Below are 22,364 nucleotides of genomic sequence, written 5' to 3' on the forward strand. Positions count from 1 at the left end.
GGTTAGAGTAAGGGTTTTGTTTAAGGTTATGTAAGGGTTATGGTTAAGGTTTGGGTTATGGTTAAGGTTAGAGTAAGGGTTATAGTTAGAGTAAGGGTTATGGTTAAGGTTAGAGTAAGGGTTATGGTTAGAGTAAGGGTTGTGGTTAAGGTTAGAGTAAGGGTTATGGTTAGAGTAAGGGTTATGGTTAGAGTAAGGGTTATGGTTAGAGTAAGGGTTATGGTTAGAGTAAGGGTTATGGTTAAGGTTAGAGTAAGGGTTATGGTTAAGGTTATGTAAGGGTTATGGTTAAGGTTAGAGTAAGGGTTATGGTTAAGGTTAGAGTAAGGGTTATGGTTAAGGTTATGTAAGGGTTATGGTTAAGGTTAGAGTGAGGGTTATGGTTAAGGTTATGTAAGGGTTATGGTTAAGGTTTGGGTTATGGTTAAGGTTAGAGTAAGGGTTATGGTTAAGGTTATGTAAGGGTTATGGTTAAGGTTAGAGTAAGGGTTATGGTTTGAGTAAGGGTTATGGTTAGAGTAGGGGTTATGGTTAAGGTTAGAGTAAGGGTTATGGTTAAGGTTATGTAAGGGTTATGGTTAAGGTTAGAGTGAGGGTTATGGTTAAGGTTAGAGTAAGGGTTATGGTTAAGGTTTGGGTTATGGTTAAGGTTAGAGTAAGGGTTATGGTTAAGGTTATGTAAGGGTTATGGTTAAGGTTAGAGTAAGGGTTATGGTTAAAGTTAGAGTAAGGGTTATGGTTAAGGTTATGTAAGGGTTATGGTTAAGGTTAGAGTGAGGGTTATGGTTAAGGTTAGAGTAAGGGTTATGGTTAAGGTTTGGGTTATGGTTATGGTTAAGGTTAGAGTAAGGGTTATGGTTAAGGTTATGTAAGGGTTATGGTTAAGGTTAGAGTAAGGGTTATGGTTAAAGTTAGAGTAAGGGTTATGGTTAAGGTTATGTAAGGGTTATGGTTAAGGTTAGAGTGAGGGTTATGGTTAAGGTTAGAGTAAGGGTTATGGTTAAGGTTTGGGTTATGGTTAAGGTTAAGGTTAGAGTAAGGGTTATGGTTAAGGTTATGTAAGGGTTATGGTTAAGGTTTGGGTTATGGTTAAGGTTAGAGTAAGGGTTATGGTTAAGGTTATGTAAGGGTTATGGTTAAGGTTAGAGTAGGGTTATGGTTAAGGTTATGTAAGGGTTATGGTTAGAGTAAGGGTTATGGTTAAGGTTATGTAAGGGTTATGGTTAAGGTTATGTAAGGGTTATGGTTAAGGTTAGAGTAAGGGTTATAGTTAAGGTTATGTAAGGGTTATGGTTAAGGTTAGAGTAAGGGTTATGGTTAAGGTTAGAGTAAGGGTTATGGTTAAGGTTATGTAAGGGTTATGGTTAAGGTTAGAGTAAGGGTTATGGTTAAGGTTTGGGTTATGTAAGGGTTATGGTTAAGGTTATGTAAGGGTTATGGTTAAGGTTTTGTAAGGGTTATGGTTAAGGTTAGAGTAAGGGTTATGGTTAAGGTTATGTAAGGGTTATGGTTAAGGTTATGTAAGGGTTATGGTTAAGGTTATGTAAGGGTTATGGTTAAGGTTAGAGTAAGGGTTATGGTTAAGGTTTGGGTTTTGTAAGGGTTATGGTTAAGGTTGTGTAAGGGTTATGGTTAAGGTTATGTAAGGGTTATGGTTAAGGTTATGTGAGGGTTATGGTTAAGGTTAGAGTAGGGTTATGGTTAAGGTTATGTAAGGGTTATGGTTAAGGTTATGTAAGGGTTATGGTTATGGTTAGAGTAAGGGTTATGGTTAAGGTTATGTAAGGGTTATGGTTAAGGTTTGGGTAGGAGTTAAGGTTGTGGTTAAGGTTAAGGTTATGTAAGGGTTATGGTTAAGGTTTGGGTAGGAGTTAAGGTTGTGTATAAGGTTATGTAAGGGTTATGGTTAAGGTTATGTAAGGGTTATGGTTAAGGTTATGTAAGGGTTATGGTTAAGGTTATGTAAGGGTTATGGTTAAGGTTATGTAAGGGTTATGGTTAAGGTTTGGGTAGGAGTTAAGGTTGTGGTTAAGGTTAGGATAAAGTTGTCCCAAGGATCCCAGGTAGCACTGACCAATATGATGAGTTGAGATGCTATCAGAAACGTTAACATTTGTAACAAGCATGGTAAGAAGCATTCGTTGTTACCAGGGGTGTAAAAAGTACCAATTGTCCTACTTGAGTAAAAGTAAAGATACCTTAATAGAAAATCACTCAAGTAAAAGTGAAAGTCACCCAGTAAAATACTACTTGAGTAAAAGTCTAAAAGTATTTGGTTTAAAAGATAATTAAGTATTGAAATTAAATGTAATTGCTCAAATATACTTAAGTAACAAAAGTAAAATTATGAATAATTTCAAATGTCTTATATTAGGCAAACCAGACTGCACCATTTTCTTGTTTTTTGTATTTATGGATCGCCAGGGGCTCACTCCAACACTCAGATATCATTTACAAACGAGGCACGTGTGTTTAGGCAGTAGGGATGACCAGGAAGTTTTCTTGATAAGTGTGTGAATTGGATCATTTTCCTGTCAAAATGTAACAAGTGCTTTTGGGCGTCAGGGACAATGTCTGGAGTAAAAAGTATAATATTTTCATTAGGAATGTAGAGAAGTAAGTCGCTCTGGATAAGAGCGTCTGCTAAATGACTTAAATGTAAATGTAAGTAAAAGTAGTCAAAAATATGAATAGTAAAGTACAGACACCCCCAAAAACTACTTCAGTAGTACTTTAAAGTATTTTTAGTTAAGTAGTTTACACCACTGGTTGTTACACCTCTGTAAATACAGACTGCAGTTACATGATATTATTCAAGTGTAACTATAAATTATTACAATTAATTGCAATATTTACATATGCAAAAAGACTGTAATAAGGACCCGTTAAATGAAGTGTTGCCAAATTATCCAACCTAGACGAGTCTACAAATACCACCACAGTCCAATTAATAATTGCATTTGTTTTCAATTGAGTAGAATTCTACTCTAGTCTGTAAACTGCAGAGAAAATGTCACTTGATTAATGACGCAAAGCCCTGTTATTTAAATGTTTCATTCCATTTGGATCAGTTGTGGGTCTTCTCTGGACAGGTTATAGAAAGGCACCAGCCTGGCTGTAGTTTCATACTGATGTGCTGTCTGATGCACGGTTTGATGTGTTGTCTGATGTCTGATGCACTGTTTGATGTGTTGTCTGATGTGCTGTCTGATGTGCTGTTTGATGTCTGATGTGATGTCTGATGTCTGATGCGCTGTTTGATGTCTGATGTGTTGTCTGATGTGCTGTCTGATGTGTTGTCTGATGTGCTGTCTGATGTCTGATGTGCTGTCTGATGTCTGATGCTCTGTCTGATGTGCTGTCTGATGTCTGATGTGCTGTCTGATGTCTGATGCTCTGTCTGATGTGCTGTCTGATGTGATGTCTGATGTGATGTCTGATGCTCTGTCTGATGTGATGTCTGATGTGATGTCTGATGTGCTGTCTGATGTGCTGTCTGATGTGATGTCTGATGTGATGTCTGATGCTCTGTCTGATGTCTGATGCTCTGTCTGATGTGCTGTCTGATGTCTGATGTGCTGTCTGATGTCTGATGCTCTGTCTGATGTGCTGTCTGATGTCTGATGCTCTGTCTGATGTGCTGTCTGATGTCTGATGTGCTGTCTGATGTCTGATGCTCTGTCTGATGTGCTGTCTGATGTGATGTCTGATGTGATGTCTGATGCTCTGTCTGATGTGATGTCTGATGTGATGTCTGATGTGCTGTCTGATGTGCTGTCTGATGTGATGTCTGATGTGCTGTCTGATGTGCTGTCTGATGTGCTGTCTGATGTGATGTCTGATGTGATGTCTGATGCTCTGTCTGATGTGCTGTCTGATGTGCAGTCTGATGTGATGTCTGATGTGCTGTCTGATGTCTGATGTGCTGTCTGATGTGCTGTCTGATGTGCTGTTTGATGTCTGATGTGCTGTCTGATGTCTGATGTGCTGTCTGATGTCTGATGTGCTGTCTGATGTGCTGTCTGATGCTCTGTTTGATGTGCTGTTTGATGTCTGATGTGTTGTCTGATGTGTTGTCTGATGTGCTGTTTGATGTCTGATGTGCTGTCTGATGCGCTGTCTGATGTGTTGTCTGATGTGATGTCTGATGTGCTGTCTGATGTGTTGTCTGATGTGCTGTCTGATGTCTGATGTGCTGTCTGATGTGCTGTCTGATGTCTGATGTGCAGTCTGATGTCTGATGTGCTGTCTGATGTCTGATGTGCTGTCTGATGTGCTGTCTGATGTCTGATGTGCTGTCTGATGTCTGATGTGCTGTCTGATGTGTTGTCTGATGTGCTGTCTGATGTCTGATGTGCTGTCTGATGTGCTGTCTGATGTCTGATGTGCAGTCTGATGTCTGATGTGATGTCTGATGCACTGTCTGATGTGCTGTCTGATGTGCAGTCTGATGTGTTGTCTGATGTCTGATGTGCAGTCTGATGTGTTGTCTGATGTGTTGTCTGATGTGCTGTCTGATGTGCTGTCTGATGTGCAGTCTGATGTGTTGTCTGATGTCTGATGTGATGTCTGATGTGTTGTCTGATGTGCTGTCTGATGTGCAGTCTGATGTGTTGTCTGATGTCTGATGTGATGTCTGATGTGTTGTCTGATGTGTTGTCTGATGTCTGATGTGATGTCTGATGCGCTGTCTGATGTGCTGTCTGATGTGCAGTCTGATGTGTTGTCTGATGTCTGATGTGATGTCTGATGTGTTGTCTGATGTGTTGTCTGATGTCTGATGTGCAGTCTGATGTCTGATGTGATGTCTGATGCGCTGTCTGATGTGCTGTCTGATGCGCTGTCTGATGTGTTGTCTGATGTGTTGTCTGATGTCTGATGTGCAGTCTGATGTCTGATGTGATGTCTGATGTGCTGTTTGATGTCTGATGTGTTGTCTGATGTGCTGTCTGATGTGTTGTCTGATGTGCTGTCTGATGTGCTGTCTGATGTGTTGTCTGATGTGATGTCTGATGTGTTGTCTGATGTGCTGTCTGATGTGTTGTCTGATGTCTGATGTGTTGTCTGATGTGCTGTCTGATGTGCTGTCTGATGTGCTGTCTGATGTGATGTCTGATGTGCAGTCTGATGTCTGATGTGATGTCTGATGTGCTGTTTGATGTCTGATGTGTTGTCTGATGTGTTGTCTGATGTCTGATGTGTTGTCTGATGTGCTGTCTGATGTGTTATCTGATGTGATGTCTGATGTGTTGTCTGATGTGCTGTCTGATGTGTTGTCTGATGTCTGATGTGATGTCTGATGTGTTGTCTGATGTGCTGTCTGATGTCTGATGTGTTGTCTGATGTGCTGTCTGATGTGTTATCTGATGTGATGTCTGATGTGTTGTCTGATGTGCTGTCTGATGTGTTGTCTGATGTCTGATGTGATGTCTGATGTGTTGTCTGATGTGCTGTCTGATGTGATGTCTGATGTCTGATGTGCTGTCTGATGTGCTGTCTGATGTGATGTCTGATGTGCTGTCTGATGTGATGTCTGATGTGCAGTCTGATGTCTGATGTGCTGTCTGATGTGATGTCTGATGTGCAGTCTGATGTGATGTCTGATGTGCTGTCTGATGTGATGTCTGATGTGCAGTCTGATGTCTGATGTGCTGTCTGATGTGCTGTCTGATGTGATGTCTGATGTCTGATGTGCAGTCTGATGTCTGATGTGATGTCTGATGTGCAGTCTGATGTGATGTCTGATGTGCTGTCTGATGTCTGATGTGCAGTTTGATGTGATGTCTGATGTGCTGTCTGATGTCTGATGTGCAGTTTGATGTGATGTCTGATGCTCTGTCTGATGCTCTGTCTGATGTGCTGTCTGATGTGATGTCTGATGTGATGTCTGATGCTCTGTCTGATGTGCTGTCTGATGTGCTGTCTGATGTGCTGTCTGATGTCTGATGTGCAGTTTGATGTGATGTCTGATGCTCTGTCTGATGCTCTGTCTGATGTGCTGTCTGATGTGCTGTCTGATGTGCTGTCTGATGTGATGTCTGATGTGATGTCTGATGTCTGATGCTCTGTCTGATGTGCTGTCTGATGTGCTGTCTGATGTGCTGTCTGATGTGATGTCTGATGTGATGTCTGATGCTCTGTCTGATGTGCTGTCTGATGTGATGTCTGATGTGATGTCTGATGCTCTGTCTGATGTGCTGTCTGATGTGCTGTCTGATGTGCTGTCTGATGTGATGTCTGATGTGATGTCTGATGTGATGTCTGATGTCTGATGCTCTGTCTGATGTGCTGTTTGATGTGCTGTCTGATGCTCTGTCTGATGCTCTGTCTAGGTTGTCTTAGGTGTATATCTTAGGTGCATATCGTTTAAACATTTCAATGAAGTTGATTTAAAAAAAATACTTACAATCACAGCAGTATATTATTGTATGTAGCCCAAAGAATCAGGGCCTGGAACTGTAAGTATAGACCGCCACCCTGTGGTCATCTACTGGTACTACCGTATTCACTTCATTCAATGAAAGTGCAGTGGATGATGGATCAGTAGACCGACCGTCTGGTATGACTAGATGATGGATCAGTAGACCAACCGTCTGGTATGACTAGATGATGGATCCGTAGACCGACTGTCTGGTATGACTAGATGATGGATCAGTAGACCAACCGTCTGGTATGACTAGATGATGGATCCGTAGACCGACCGTCTGGTATGACTAGATGATGGATCAGTAGACCGACCATCTGGTATGACTAGATGATGGATCCGTAGACCGACCGTCTGGTATGACTAGATGATGGATCAGTAGACCGACCGTCAGGTATGACTAGATGATGGATCCGTAGACCGACCGTCTGGTATGACTAGATGATGGATCCGTAGACCGACCGTCTGGTATGACTAGATGATGGATCAGTAGACCGACCATCTGGTATGACTAGATGATGGATCCGTAGACCGACCGTCTGGTATGACTAGATGATGGATCAGTAGACCGACCGTCAGGTATGACTAGATGATGGATCCGTAGACCGACCGTCTGGTATGACTAGATGATGGATCCGTAGACCGACCGTCTGGTATGACTAGACGACGTTGATGTTAAATGTATACATTTCTATCCACATATCCTGACATGTATTGGGGTGATAAAGATATTCACAGCTGACCTGTGTGGAGGAGCTTCCTGTCAAGTCCACAGTTCTACATCAAACCAAATCAAGCATTATTTATAGAGCACATTTCAGACATGGAATGCAGCACAATGTGCTTCACAGGAGAAAACAAACAAATACTACACAACAAACATAAGAGGAAAAAAACAGAAGAATAACAATAAAACTGAACAACTAAACAGCACTCTGAAGAAAAGTAAAACTTAAGTTTCGGCCCCTCAGGTTCTCTGGCAGGCTCTTCCAGAGTCTGGGCCCCTCAGGTTCTCGGGGAGGCTCTTCCAGAGTCTGGACCCCGCAGGTTCTCGGGGAGGCTCTTCCAGAGTCTGGACCCCGCAGGTTCTCGGGGAGGCTCTTCCAGAGTCTGGGCCACTCAGGTTCTCTGGCAGGCTCTTCCAGAGTCTGGGCCCCTCAGGTTCTCGGGCAGGCTCTTCCAGAGTCTGGACCCCGCAGGTTCTCTGGCAGGCTCTTCCAGAGTCTGGGCCCCGCAGGTTCTCTGGCAGGCTCTTCCAGATTCTGGGCCCCGCAGGTTCTCTGGCAGGCTCTTCCAGAGTCTGGGCCCCTCAGGTTCTCGGGCAGGCTCTTCCAGAGTCTGGACCCCGCAGGTTCTCTGGCAGGCTCTTCCAGAGTCTGGGCCACTCAGGTTCTCGGGCAGGCTCTTCCAGAGTCTGGGCCCCTCAGGTTCTCGGGCAGGCTCTTCCAGAGTCTGGGCCCCGCAGGTTCTCTGGCAGGCTCTTCCAGAGTCTGGACCCCGCAGGTTCTCTGGCAGGCTCTTCCAGAGTCTGGACCCCGCAGGTTCTCTGGCAGGCTCTTCCAGAGTTTGGGCCACTCAGGTTCTCTGGCAGGCTCTTCCAGAGTCTGGGCCACTCAGGTTCTCGGGCAGGCTCTTCCAGAGTCTGTGCCACTCATGTTCTTGGGCAGGCTCTTCCAGAGTCTGGGCCACTCATGTTCTTGGGCAGGCTTGGTAAACAACAGTAACAGTGAAGTGATTACTGACAGGCCCTTCCCAACAGAGAGAGAGAAAACAGAGAAGTCATGCAGATAATTAAATAGTTAACCACAGAATACTTATTTTCCACCATAATTTGCAAATAAATTCATTATAAATCCTACAATGTGATTTTCTGGATTTGTTTTCCTCATTGTGTCTGTCATAGTTGAAGTGTACCTATGATGAAAATTACAGGCCTCTCTCATCTTTTTAAGTGGGAGAACTTGCACAATTTGTGGCTGACTAAATACCTTTTGCCCCACTGTATGTGTATGAAGGTAGTCAAAATGGTATTACTTCAGTGGAGGCTGCTGAGAGGAGGACGGCTCATAAAATGTCTGGAATGGATTCAATGGGATGACAACAAACACATCAGTGATGTGGTTTCCATGTGGTTGATACCTCTGCATTGACTGCATTCCAGACATTATTATGATCCGTCCTCCCCTCAGCTGCCGCCACGGATTTGGTTCCTTACTCCTAGCAAGCATTGACTACATTTAGCTCGTGACTCGACCAACTTGTTGGATGCATTTGCTGTTTGTTCTGGTTGTGTTTCAGATGATTTTGTGCCCAATAGAAATGAATGATAAATAATGTATTGTCCCATTTTGGAGTCACTTTTATTGTGAATAAGAATAGAATATGTTTCTAAACACTTCTACATTAATGTGGATGTTACCGTGGTAACGGATAATCCTGAATGAATCGTGAATAATGATGAGTGAGAAAGTTATAGACACACAAATATCACACCCCCCAAAAATGCTGACCTCCCCTGTTATTGTAATGGTGAGAGGTTAGCATCTCTTGGGGGTATGACACAAAATGCTAACTTCCCCTGTTATTGTAATGGGGAGAGGTTAGCATGTCTTGGGGGTATGATATAAAATGCTAACTTCCCCTGTTATTGTAATGGGGAGAGGTTAGCATGTCTTGGGGGTATGATATAAAATGCTAACTTCCCCTGTTATTGTAATGGTGAGAGGTTAGCATGTCTTGGGGATATGATATAAAATGCTAACTTCCCCTATTATTGTAATGGTGAGAGGTTAGCATGTCTTGGGGATATGATATAAAATGCTAACTTCCCTTGTTATTGTAATGGTGAGAGGTTAGCATGTCTTGGGGGTATGATATAAATTGCTAACCTCAAAAGTTATTGTAATGGTGATAGGGTAGCATGTCTTGGGGGTATGATATAAAATGCTAACCTCCCCTGTTATTGTAATGGTGAGAGGTTAGCATGTCTTGGGGATATGATTTAAAATGCTAACCTCCCCTGTTATTGTAATGGTGAGAGGTTAGCATGTCTTGGGGATATGATTTAAAATGCTAACCTCCCCTGTTATTGTAAAGGTGAGAGGTTAGCATGTCTTGGGGATATGATTTAAAATGCTAACCTCCCCTGTTATTGTAATGGTGAGAGGTTAGCATGTCTTGGGGATATGATATAAAATGCTAACTTCCCCTGTTATTGTAATGGTGAGAGGTTAGCATGTCTTAGGGGTATGATATAAAATGCTAACCTCCCCTGTTATTGTAATGGTGAGAGGTTAGCATGTCGTGGGGGTATGATATTTGTGCATCTGTAACTTCTTCACTCACTATTGTTCACGATTCATTCATGACAGATCCTTAGTGTGGACACCGAGGAACTTGAAACTCTCAACCTGCTCTGCAGCCCCGTCAATGAGAATTGGGGCGTGCTCGGCCCTCCTTTTCCTGTAGTCCACGATCAGCTCCTTTATCTTGCTCACAATGAGGGAGAGGTAGTTGTCCTGGCACCACACCTCCAGGTCTCTGACCTCCTCCCTATAGGCTGTCTCATCATTGTTGGTGATCAGGCCTACCACTGTTGTGTCATCAGCAAATTTAATGATGGTGTTGGAGTCGCGCTTGGTCACAGTCGTGGGTGAACAAGAAGTACCGAAGGGCACGCACCCCTGAGGGGCCCCAGTGTTGAGGATCAGTATGACAGATGTGTTCTTACCCACCCTCACTACCTGGGGGCGACCAGTCAGGAAGTCCAGGATCCAGTTGCAGGGGGAGGTGTTTAGTCCCAGGGTCCTTAGCTTAGTGATGAGCTTCGAAGGCACTATGATGTTGAACGCTGAGCTGTAGTCAATGAACAGCATTCTAACGTAGGTGCTCCTTTTGTCCAGGTGGGAAAGGGCAGTGTGGAGTGCAATAGAGATTGCATCATCTGTGGATCTGTTGTGGCGGTCTGCGAATAGGAGTGGGTCCAGGATATCCACGAGTTTTGCAAAATGTGTATAATCTCCAGTTTAACAATATAGTGAGTTAGGCCTATAATAGCTTAATACACTATATATGCAAAAGTATGTGGACACCCCTTCAAATGAGTGGTTTTGGCTATTTCAGCCACACCCGTTGGTGACAGACGTATAAAATTTAGCACATAGCCATGCAATCTCCATAGACAAACAATGACAGTAGAATGGCCTTACTGAATAGCTCAGTGACTTTCAATGTGACACCGTCATAGCATGACACTTTTCCAACAAGTCAGTTTGTCAAATTTCTGCCCTGCTAGAGCTGCCCCAGTCAACTGTAAGTGCTGTCATTGTGAAGTGGAAACGTCTAGGAGCAACAACAGCTCAGCCGGGACATGGTAGACCACAACAAGCTCACAGAACTGGAGAGCTGAAGCGCATCATCTGTCCTCGGTTGCAATACCGAGTTCCAAACTGTCTCCGGACGCAACGCCAGCACAAGACCTGTTCGTCGGGAGGTTCATGAAATGGGTGTCCATGGCCGAGCAGCCGCACACAAGTCTAAGATCACCATACGCAATGCCAAGCGTCGGTTAGACTGGTGTAAAGCTCGCCACCATTGGACTCTGGAGCAGTGTAAACACGTTATCTGGAGTGATGAATCACTCTTCTCCATCTGGCAGTCCGACGGACAAACCTGGGTTTGGTGGATGCCAGGAGAACGCTACCTGCCCCAATGCATAGTGCCCACTGTAAAGTTTGGTGGAGGAGGAATAATGGTTTGGGCTGTTTTCATTTTCCAGGCCCCTTAGTTCCAGTGAAGGGAAATCTTAACGCTACAGCATACAATGACATTCTAGATTATTCTGTGCTTCCAACTTTGTGACAAAGCTTGCACACTGTGCATTCACTCAGCTTCAGCTTGATTTCAGGCATGAGAGAGTCTATTATTTACCCTCCCATTCTAGCTACAGTGTCAGTTCAGTCCATTGTTGGTTACAGACAGCATTGTCCCCTACAAAGGACGCTGTGTTTTCCACCGAGAAGGTGCATGTGACGCAGGAACCCCTCTTTATACTTCTGTAGGTTATTTTTTTCAGTGGGAGGGGGGGTTCAGTAGGTGGCGGTAATGCACCATAGTGTTCGATGCCAATCACGACAAACCCCACAGAGGAAGAAGAAGCCTACCGCTTTTGCCCGTTTATGTCACGGGCCATAGACCGGTTCCCCACGGCTCAGCATAATCGAATAACCCATTGTTTTCCACCCGGCCGGCCACTCCTCTTTCCCTGTGCGCTTTCACTTCGGATTGGCTGTCCTGTCTTCACTACCCTCTCTTATCTCAAAGTTCCGTGTTAACAGTCAGGCATTTCATTGTTTGATTTGTAGTCAACATTGTCATTCAGGACTCTTCTGGCCCGCAGCTCTAAGATCTTTGTAGTCATGTCTGACCGAGGCTCTTTTGATACCAACGTGGTGACTTTAACCCGGTTTGTGCTGGAGGAAGGGAGGAAAGCGAAGGGGACAGGGGAGCTCACTACCCTGCTCAATTCGATGTGCACGGCGGTCAAAGCCATCTCCACAGCCGTGAGGAAAGCTGGCATCGCCAACCTGTAAGTAATTATCATCACACTTAGCATGCATGCCTTCAACAAAATAGGACTTGTCTGTCTCTCTCTCTCATTGGAGAGACAATTTACACACTGAATGAAGTTTCAGATGCACCATATCCACGTAAGGAGGTTGGTGGGAATTTGGGGAGGACGGGCTCGCGGGAATGGCTGGAACAGACTCAGTTGAATGAGAGACAGACCGCATGGAAACTTACGCCATTCAAATTCAAGTTGAAATACCTATTCAAATTTGGCTTAAACAAATTGCCTGTCATTGAACCAAATGCACTTTATGGCAGCGAGGTGAACAAGATTTCCTCATGGGACAAACACCCCATTGAAACCCTGAATGCAGAGGTCTGTATGATTCTCCTACATGTTCAGAGAAACTACAATCAATGCATGCAGGGCAGAATTAGGCCAATATCCATTTAATAATAAAAACTAAAAAAAGAGCAATTCAGTTTTGTTAACATCTAAAATACAGTGACCCCCTCTCATATAATTACCAAGCCCTGCAATGCCAAGAGCTGAGCAAAGAAAAGAGTCCCCTCATCCAGCTAGTCCGGGGGCTGAGTTCACTAACCTGTTCTACTAACACACTGAAGTCTCAGTCCCCTCATCCAGCTGGTCCTGGGGCTGAGTTCACTAACCTGTTCTACTAACACACTGAAGCCTCAGTCCCCTCATCCAGCTAGTCCTGGGGCTGAGTTCACTAACCTGTTCTACTAACACACTGAAGTCTCAGTCCCCTCATCCAGCTGGTCCTGGGGCTGAGTTCACTAACCTGTTCTACTAACACACTGAAGCCTCAGTCCCCTCATCCAGCTGGTCCTGAGTTCACTAACCTGTTCTACTAACACACTGAAGCCTCAGTCCCCTCATCCAGCTGGTCCTGAGTTCACTAACCTGTTCTACTAACCCACTGAAGCCTCAGACCCCTCATCCAGCTGGTCCTGGGGCTGAGTTCACTAACCTGTTCTACTAACACACTGAAGCCTCAGTCCCCTCATCCAGCTGGTCCTGGGGTTGAGTTCACTAACCTGTTCTACTAACACACTGAAGCCTCAGTCCCCTCATCCAGCTGGTCCTGAGATCACTAACCTGTTCTACTAACACACTGAAGCCTCAGACCCCTTATCCAGCTGGTCCTGGGGCTGAGTTCACTAACCTGTTCTACTAACACACTGAAGCCTCAGTCCCCTCATCCAGCTGGTCCTGGGGTTGAGTTCACTAACCTGTTCTACTAACACACTGAAGCCTCAGTCCCCTCATCCAGCTGGTCCTGAGATCACTAACCTGTTCTACTAACACACTGAAGCCTCAGTCCACTCATCCAGCTGGTCCTGGGGCTGAGTTCACTAACCTGTTCTACTAACACACTGAAGCCTCAGTCCCCTCATCCAGCTGGTCCTGGGGCTGAGTTCACTAACCTGTTCTACTAACACACTGAAGCCTCAGTCCCCTCATCCAGCTGGTCCTGGGGCTGAGTTCACTAACCTGTTCTACTAACACACTGAAGCCTCAGTCCCCTCATCCAGCTGGTCCTGGGGCTGAGTTCACTAACCTGTTCTACTAACCCACTGAAGCCTCAGACCCCTTATCCAGCTGGTCCTGGGGCTGAGTTCACTAACCTGTTCTACTAACCCACTGAAGCCTCAGTCCCCTCATCCAGCTGGTCCTGGGGCTGAGTTCACTAACCTGTTCTACTAACACACTGAGGCCTCAGTCCCCTCATCCAGCTGGTCCTGGGGCTGAGTTCACAAACCTGTTCTACTAACACACTGAAGCCTCAGTCCCCTCATCCAGCTGGTCCTGAGTTCACTAACCTGTTCTACTAACACACTGAAGCCTCAGTCCCCTCATCCAGCTGGTCCTGAGTTCACTAACCTGTTCTACTAACCCACTGAAGCCTCAGTCCCCTCATCCAGCTGGTCCTGAGTTCACAAACCTGTTCTACTAACACACTGAAGTCTCCTGATCAGAACATCCAATCAATCAGAATAAACCAAATTATAACACAATCAAAACAAACTACATTGCTTATTGGGAAGCACAAACACAAAGCAAAATGCAGTGATATCTGGCCCTAAATCGACAGTACACCGTGGCTAACTATTTGACCATGGTTACTGATCAAAACCTTAGACAAACCTTGACAAAGTACAGGCTCAGTGAGCACAGCCTTGCCATTGAAGGGTAGACACAGGAAAACCTGTCTCCCTGTAGAGGAGAGGCTGTGCAACCACTGCACAACAGCAGAACCTGAGACGGAGCTGCATTTCCTGACAAAATGTAAAAAATATAGAACAATTATTGTCTTTTCCCCAAATTTGAATCCCTTATTCACAGTTTCAAAGACCTCTCTGATGAGAGCAGGCTCCCATCCTGTTGGGGGAGGACGCTGAGAGCTGTGGGTTGGCAGCGCACTACATTGCTGCCTGCCATAAGATGAGGGACAGTGTCTGACAGACCAACCTGCACATGTCCTCTACTGTATGCTTATTGTATGGTTATTTTGACCCTTGGTTATTGTTGTTACTGTTGTCAAAATTGATAATTCAAATAATACTGTTAGTATTGTAAATCTCCAATATGTACGTTTGTTACGCCAAGCGAATTGAATGGTATCAAACATGTGGTTTGATTCCATTGGCTCCGTTCCAGCCATTCTAGTGAACCATTCTCCACTCAGCAGAGGGTAGCCTAGGCACTAAGGTTATCAGGCTGTTTGACCAATCACTTGTGACATAGGTAAGGTAGGTAGCTGTATTTTATGTACCTTCACATTCCATTTGATGTGGTATTTGTTTATTTTTATTTAACTAGGCAAGTCATTATTTTCCAATGACAGCCTACCAAAAGGCCTCCTGCAGGGATGGGATGAAAATAAATGAAAATGCATATATATACAACATGGTGTGTTACCTAAGATGACAACACTGCATGGTAGCAACACAAAACATGGTACACAACATGGTGCAAACATTATTGGACACAGACAACAGGACAAAGGTCCAGAAGGTAGAGACAACAATACATCACACAAAGCAGCCACAACTGTCAGTAAGAGTGACCATGATTGAGTCTCTGAATGAAGAGTCTAAGATAAACCTGTCCAGTTTGAGTGTTTGTTGCAGCTCATTCCAGTTGATAACTGCAGCGAACAGAAAAGACGAGCGACCCAGGGATGTGTGTGCTTTGGGGACCTTTAACAGAAAGTGACTGGCAGGACAGGCAGTAGATATCTCAGATAGGGGGGCGTGAGGCCTAAGAGGGTTTTATAAATAAGCATTAACCAGTGGGTCTTGCGACAGGTATACAGAGATGACCTGGTTACAGAAGAGTATAGAGTGCGGTGATGTGTCCTGTAAGGAGCATTGGTGGCAAATCTGATGGCCGAATGGTAAAGAACATCTAGCTGCTCGAGAGCACCCATACCTGCCGATCTATAAATTACGTCTCCGTAATCTAGCATGGGTAGGATGGTCATCTGAATCAGGGTTAGTTTGGCAGCTGGGGTGAAAGTGGAGCGATTACGATAGAGGAAACCAAGTCTAGATTTTAACTTCATCCTGCAGCTTTGATATGTGCTGAGAGAAGGACAGTGTTTTTGGTATACACAATCGCACTCACTTCCTCATTTCAAAATTGCAGAATCACACTTGGCACATATTTGGTTGTCTTTACATGTGGTAATGTGGAGTTGTTTTTGTGAAAGAGCACTGGTCAACTAAAACCAGCACATCAACCGACAGGACTAATCTGTCTCTCATTAGAGACACATACAGTTGAAGTCGGAAGTTTACATACACCTTAGCCAATTATATCTAAACTCGGTTTTTCACAATTCCTGACATTTAATCCTTTTAAAAAGTCCCTGTATTAGGTCAGTTAGGATCACCGGTTTATTTTCAGAATGTGAAATGTCAGAATAATAGTAGAGAGAGTGATTTATTTCAGCTTTTTATTTCTTTCATCACATTCCCAGTGGGTCAGAAGTTTACATACACTCAATTAGTATTTGGCAGCATTGCCTTTAAATTGTTTAACTTGGGTCAAACATTGTGGGTAGCCTTCCACAAGATTCCCACAATAAGTTGGGTGAATTTTGACCCATTCCTCCTGACAGATCTGGTGTAACTGAGTCAGGTTTGATCTACACACCATAATGACATCATAACACCATAATGACGAAGCAAAAACACCTTTTTAGATTTTTATATATACATTTGCAAACATTTATGAAAAACTGTTTTTGATTTGTCATTATGGTGTGTTGTGTGTAGATAATTTTTCCTCAGCAAGGTTTGAAATTATTGTTTTAGTCAGACTGTCTGTGCTTTTTGCTGCCAATTTGCAGTCTACGAATGATTTGTAATTACGTTCCGGCACCACGACCATCCACTCCCCAAGGAAATTGGCCCCCAGCTGAATCTAGTTGATGATCCCCAGGATTTGGCTTAGTATGAAATGTAGCCGTAATGCTGAGGTGGCGTTGGCATGCACCTTAAAGCCAGACTCATTTACATCATTTGGGTTTATGAAACAAGGGGGGGGGCCTAGACGTAGCGGTGGTTAGGAGGAGGTAGCGGTGGTTAGGAGGAGGTAGCGGTGGTTAGGAGGAGGTAGCGGTGGTTAGGAGGAGGTAGCGGTGGTTAGGAGGAGGTAGCGGTGGTTAGGAGGAGGTAGCGGTTCTGTCTCTACCCTGGTTGACAGGTATGGCACAGCGGGCAGCACCACTGAGATGGGTAGTGGGTACTAATTGCATCTCCTCTCGTCTTCCCAGGTATGGCACAGCGGGCAGCACCACTGAGATGGGTAGTGGGTACTAATTGCGTCTCCTCTCGTCTTCCCAGGTATGGCATAGCGGGCAGCACCAATGTGACTGGGGACCAGGTGAAGAAGCTGGACATCCTGTCTAACAACCTGGTTATCAACATGATCAAATCCTCCTTCACATCCTGTGTCCTGGTGTCAGAGGAGGATGACACCGCCATCATAGTAGAACCAGACAGACAGGTAACTAACGCTGTTGTCCTGGTGTTAAAGGGATGATAGTAGAACTAGACGAAGGTTAGTTATTGGACCAAAGGTTATTCAAATTCTGGCAGCATTGCTGTTTAGAGCAGGGGGGGCAACCCACCAGAAAGTCCACATTTTGTTTCTATCCCTGCACTGATGAGCATAATACAAATTATCACTTTTATCTGGTCTCCTCCAGGGTAAATATATAGTGTGTTTTGACCCCCCCCCAGGGTAAATACGTGTTGTGTTTTGACTCCCCTGGTCTCTCCTCCAGGGTAAATACGTGTTGTGTTTTGACTCCCCTGGTCTCTCCTCCAGGTTAAATACGTGTTGTGTTTTGACTCCTCCAGGGTAAATACATGTTGTGTTTTGACTCCCCTGGTCTCTCCTCCAGGTTAAATACGTGTTGTGTTTTGACTCCTCCAGGGTAAATACGTGTTGTGTTTTGACTCCCCTGGTCTCTCCTCCAGGGTAAATACGTGGTGTGTTTTGACTCCTCCAGGGTAAATACGTGTTGTGTTTTGACTCCCCTGGTCTCTCCTCCCAGGGTAAATACGTGGTGTGTTTTGACTCCCCTGGTCTCTCCTCCAGGGTAAATACGTGGTGTGTTTTGACCCTCTGGATGGCTCCTCCAACATCGACTGCTTGGCTTCCATCGGCACCATCTTTGCTGTCTTTAGGAAGGTCTGTATTCTATAGGCTTCTCTACAAGAGCCATATCTCATGTTGTTTTTAACCAAACAGAAGGTGAACCCAGCGGGCAGTGTGTTGGACCAGGCTGGGTTTGTATGGATGTGTTCTATAAAGTGCTTTGACACCTAATGTATTTAGCTTATACAGTGGCAAGAAAAAGTATGTGAACCCTTTGGAATTACCTGGATTTCTGCATACAATTTGATCTGATTTTCATTTAAGTCACAACAATAGACAAACACAGTGTGCTTAAACTAAAACACAGAAAATATACATCACTTAATCATTGTATCGGTTGTAAAAAAGTATGTGAACCCCCTAATAGCTAATGACTTCTCCAAAAGATAATTGGAGTCAGGAGTCAGCTAACCTGGAGTCCAATCAGTGAGATGAGATTGGAGATGTTGGTTAGAGCGGCCTTGCCCTATTGAAACAGTCAACATTTGTTTGCTATTCACAAGGAGCATTGCCTGATATCAACCATGCCTCGAGCAAAAGATCTCAGAAGACCTAAGATTAAGAATTGTTGACTTGCATAAAGTAGGAAAGGGTTACAAAAGTATCTCTAAAAGCCTTGATGTTCATCAGTCCACGGTAAGACAAATTGTCTATAAATGGAGAAAGTTCAGCACTGTTGCTACTCTCCCTAGGAGTGGCCATCCTGCAAAGATGACTGCAAGAGCACACGCAGAATGCTCAATGGGGTTAAGAAGAATCCTAGAGTGTCAGCTAAAGACTTACAGAAATCTCTGGAACATGCTAACATCTCTGTTGATGAGTCTACGATAAGTAAAACACTAAACAAGAAGAGTGTTCATGGGAGGACACCACGGAAGAAGCCACTGCTGTCCAAAATAACCATTGGTGCAGGTCTGAAGTTCGCAAAAGAACACCTGGATGTTCCACAACGCTACTGGCAAAATATTACGTGGACAGATGAAACTACAGTTGAGTTGTTTGGAAGGAACACACAACACTATATGTGGAGAAAAAAGGCACAGCACCAACATCAAAACCTAATCCCAACTGTAAAGTATGGTGGAGGGAGCATCATGGCTTGGGTCTGCTTTGCTGCCTCAGGGCCTGGACAGCTTGCTGTCATCGAAGCAAAAATGAATTCCCAAGTTTATCAAGACATTTTGCAGGAGAATGTTAGGCTGTCTGTCAACAGAAGTTTGGTGCTGCAACAGGACAATGACCCAAAACACAGAAGTAAATAAACAACAAAATGCCTTCAACAGAAGAAAATACACCTTCTGTAGTGGCCCAGTCAGAGTCCTGACCTCAACCCGATTGAGATGCTGAGGCATGACCTCGAGAGAGCGGTTCACACCAGACATCCCAAGAATATTGCTGAACTGAAACAGTTTTGTAAAGAGGAATGGTCCAAAATTCCTCCTGACTGTTGTGCAGGTCTGATCCACAACTACAGAAAACATTTAGTTGCGGTTATTGCTGCCAAAGGAGGGTCAACCAGTTCTTGAATACAAGGGTTCACATACTTTCCCCACCCTGCACTGTGTTTACACGGTGTGTTCAATAGACATGAAAACGTATAATTGTTTGTGATACTAGTTTAAGCAGATGGTGTTTGTCTATTGTTGTGACCCTAGATGAAGATCAGATCAAATGTCATGACCAATTTATACAGAAATCCAGGTGATTCCAAAGGGTTCACCTACTGTTTCTTACCACTGTAGATGCATTTTTTTTTAAACGATCAAATAAATCAACCAATAGTCCGGTGTGTCTTCCAGACGACAGAGGACGACCCGTGTGAGAACGACGCACTGCAGCCCGGAAGGAACATCGTTGCGGCTGGATACGCCCTCTATGGCAGCGCCACCATGATGGTACTGTCCACTGGGCAGGGGGTCAACTGCTTCATGTTGGACCCGGTCAGTACATACCCACTACCGGGCAGGAAGTCAACTACTGTCCCCTTGAGTACTGTCCTCTACCCACATCACTGCAGCTGTTATAGCTCAGCAAGTCAACTACTGCTTGTCCCCTTGAGTACCTTCCTCTACCCACATCACTGCAGCTGTTATAGCTCAGCAAGTCAACTACTGCTTGTCCCCTTGAGTACCTTCCTCTACCCGCAGCTATTATAACTTTTACTGGACCTTTCATGTTAATGTATGTCTGCTGATTGGATCATTCACGTTAATGTATCCAGCTGTCTCTCCGCTGATTGGATCATTCACATTAATGTATCCAGCTGTCTGTCCGCTGATTGGATCATTCATGTTAATGTATCCAGCTGTCTGTCCGCTGATTGGATCGTTTATTTATCTCTCTGTCAGGCCATAGGTGAGTTCATTCTGGTGGACAGAGATCTAAAGATCAAACCGAAAGGGAATATCTACAGTCTGAATGAAGGATACACCAAATACTTTGACCCCGCTGTCACGGAGTACCTGCAAAAGAAGAAGTTCCCCGAGGTACCTGCACACAAAGTAGTTCCCCGAGGTACCTGCACACAAAGTAGTTCCCCGAGGTACCTGCACACAAAGTAGTTCCCCGAGGTACCTGCACACAAAGTAGTTCCCCGAGGTACCTGCACACAAAGTAGTTCCCCGAGGTACCTGCACACAAAGTAGTTCCCCGAGGTACCTGCACACAAAGTAGTTCCCCGAGGTACCTGCACACAAAGTAGTTCCCGAGGTACCTGCACACAAAGTAGTTCCCCGAGGTACCTGCACACAAAGTAGTTCCCCGAGGTACCTGCACACAAAGTAGTTCCCCGAGGTACCTGCACACAAAGTAGTTCCCCGAGGTACCTGCACACAAAGTAGTTCCCCGAGGTTAGGCTTGCGTCTAGCCAAGGTAGTTCCTTACTTGAGATTATTTTCTCTAACATCTGAAACTGGCTGTATACAGAACAGATACAATGGTGAAATGTCCCCCTGTTATTGGCTAACCATTTAGGCTGTAACTGTGTTTTGTGGTTCAGGGGCTAACCCTTACTCTGTGTCTCAGGATGGGAGTGCCCCGTACGGTGCCCGCTATGTGGGTTCTATGGTAGCAGACGTCCACAGGACCCTGGTCTATGGAGGAATCTTCCTCTACCCTGCTAACGTCAAGAGCCCTGAGGAAAGGTGGGCCCTGACCTCTAACCTCTCAAGGGGAAAGATGGGTCAAGATGTTGTAGCTTTGTGTCCTGGCTTGTTTAGTTTCCTAATGTGGAGGGTCACAATGTGATCAATGTGTGTTCATCTCCTCTATTGCTGAAAGCAGAAGAGCTGGAGCTGAAATAGGAAATGGAGGTGGTGTTCTTGGCATGTCACAACAGTGATGTCTTCAGAACAGTGACGGTTGTGTGTAAGGATGTGGTTCTGTTGAATAATATATTTATTGTTGTCGCCTAACCCTACCACCTCCCCTAATTGGAGTAAACTAATGGATAACAAAGCTTAGGCTTCTACTTCCAATTTATACAGAACAAAAATAAACTCAACATGTACAGTGTTGGTTCCATGAGCTGAAATAAAAGATCACGGAAATGTTCCATACGCACAAAACGCTGATTTCTCTCATGTTGCACAAACTTGTTTTCACCCGTTAGTGAGCATTTCTCCTTTGCCAAGATAATCCATCCACCTGACCGGTGTGGAATATCAAGAAGCATCATAACACAGGTGCACCTTGTGCTGGGGACAAAAGGCCACTCTAAAATGTGCAGTTTTGTTACAACACTGTTGAAGGAATTTAATTCCTCTGTTTTAATTTCCAATTAAAACTAAACACTCTGTCAATTCTTAAGACCCTTATTTTATAGGAATGGACAGAGCCCGGTCTTAAAAGTCAAGTAACAGCCTTTATTCAAGAGAGTACTGAGTACACACACATTTGACGTCAGCGTTTTCTAAATGTTCCGTCTCTTCTTGACACTGGTAGAAAGGCTCTATAGCTCTCAAGCCTTCCCTCCTTGCCTAGAGCCAAGGTCAGTCAGTGTAGATAAGCATTCGAGACAGTTCATTCATTTGTACCAAGGAACAGACCGTCATTGTTCTGAACTCTTGACCACATTCAATACTGGGATCAAGAGAGAATTCATACATGTACAGTAGCATAATAGTATTCTGATTAGTGCATCCTGATTGAAATGTATACATAATTAGTCATTATAGATAAAAATTCCTTAAACACACAACGCAAGTTTTGAGGAAGCGTGTGTAACAGCATAGAATTTACGCCCGTCCCTCGCCCCGACCTGGGTGCGAACCAGGGACGCTCTGCACACGTCAAGTCACCCTCAAAGCATCGTTACCCATCACTCCACAAAGCCGCGGCCCTTGCAGAGCAAGGGGAACCACTACTTCAAGGTCTCAGAGCAAGTGACGTCACTGATTGAAACGCCACTAGCGCGCACCACCGCTAACTAGCTAGCCATTTCACATCGGCTACACGTGGCATGCTAACTGCAGGAATATCCGCCAGAGAATCGAATGTGCATTTCCCTACCATAAGCCGCCTCCAACATCATTTTAGAGGACATCCACACCTGGCTTCTCCAGCCACCTGGACAGCTGATAGGACTATTTCTTTCTGTAATCAAGCCCTTTTGTTAGGGAAAACTCATTCAGGATTTGGTTGTGTCCCTGCCCAGTCATGTGAACTACATAGATT

The 22,364-nt window shown here is 44.5% G+C and overlaps 1 protein-coding gene across 1 annotated transcript; it reads left to right on the top strand.

Annotated features, from left to right (window-relative positions):
- The first annotated feature begins 11,739 nt into the window (after positions 1–11,739).
- On the top strand, positions 11,740–21,048 carry LOC135534631 (fructose-1,6-bisphosphatase 1-like). Its single transcript, XM_064961561.1, has 6 exons — positions 11,740–12,011; positions 16,871–17,033; positions 17,631–17,723; positions 19,490–19,630; positions 20,039–20,176; positions 20,715–21,048. Exons 1-6 carry the CDS (start codon positions 11,842–11,844, stop codon positions 20,934–20,936), a joined length of 927 nt encoding a protein of 308 aa, XP_064817633.1. The 5' UTR covers positions 11,740–11,841; the 3' UTR covers positions 20,937–21,048.
- Positions 21,049–22,364: the final 1,316 nt, after the last annotated feature.

Source organism: Oncorhynchus masou, unplaced genomic scaffold (assembly GCF_036934945.1).
Source record: "Oncorhynchus masou masou isolate Uvic2021 unplaced genomic scaffold, UVic_Omas_1.1 unplaced_scaffold_3702, whole genome shotgun sequence".
NCBI classification, from domain to species: Eukaryota; Metazoa; Chordata; class Actinopteri; order Salmoniformes; family Salmonidae; genus Oncorhynchus; species Oncorhynchus masou.

Coding starts and splice junctions, on each gene's coding strand:
- LOC135534631 (XM_064961561.1), top strand. CDS start 11,842: ATGTCTGACCGAGGCTCTTTTGATACCAACGTGGTGACTTTAACCCGG. Junction 17,724..19,489: donor TCTTTGCTGTCTTTAGGAAG/GTCTGTATTCTA, acceptor TGTGTCTTCCAG/ACGACAGAGGACGACCCGTG. Junction 19,631..20,038: donor ACTGCTTCATGTTGGACCCG/GTCAGTACATAC, acceptor TCTCTCTGTCAG/GCCATAGGTGAGTTCATTCT.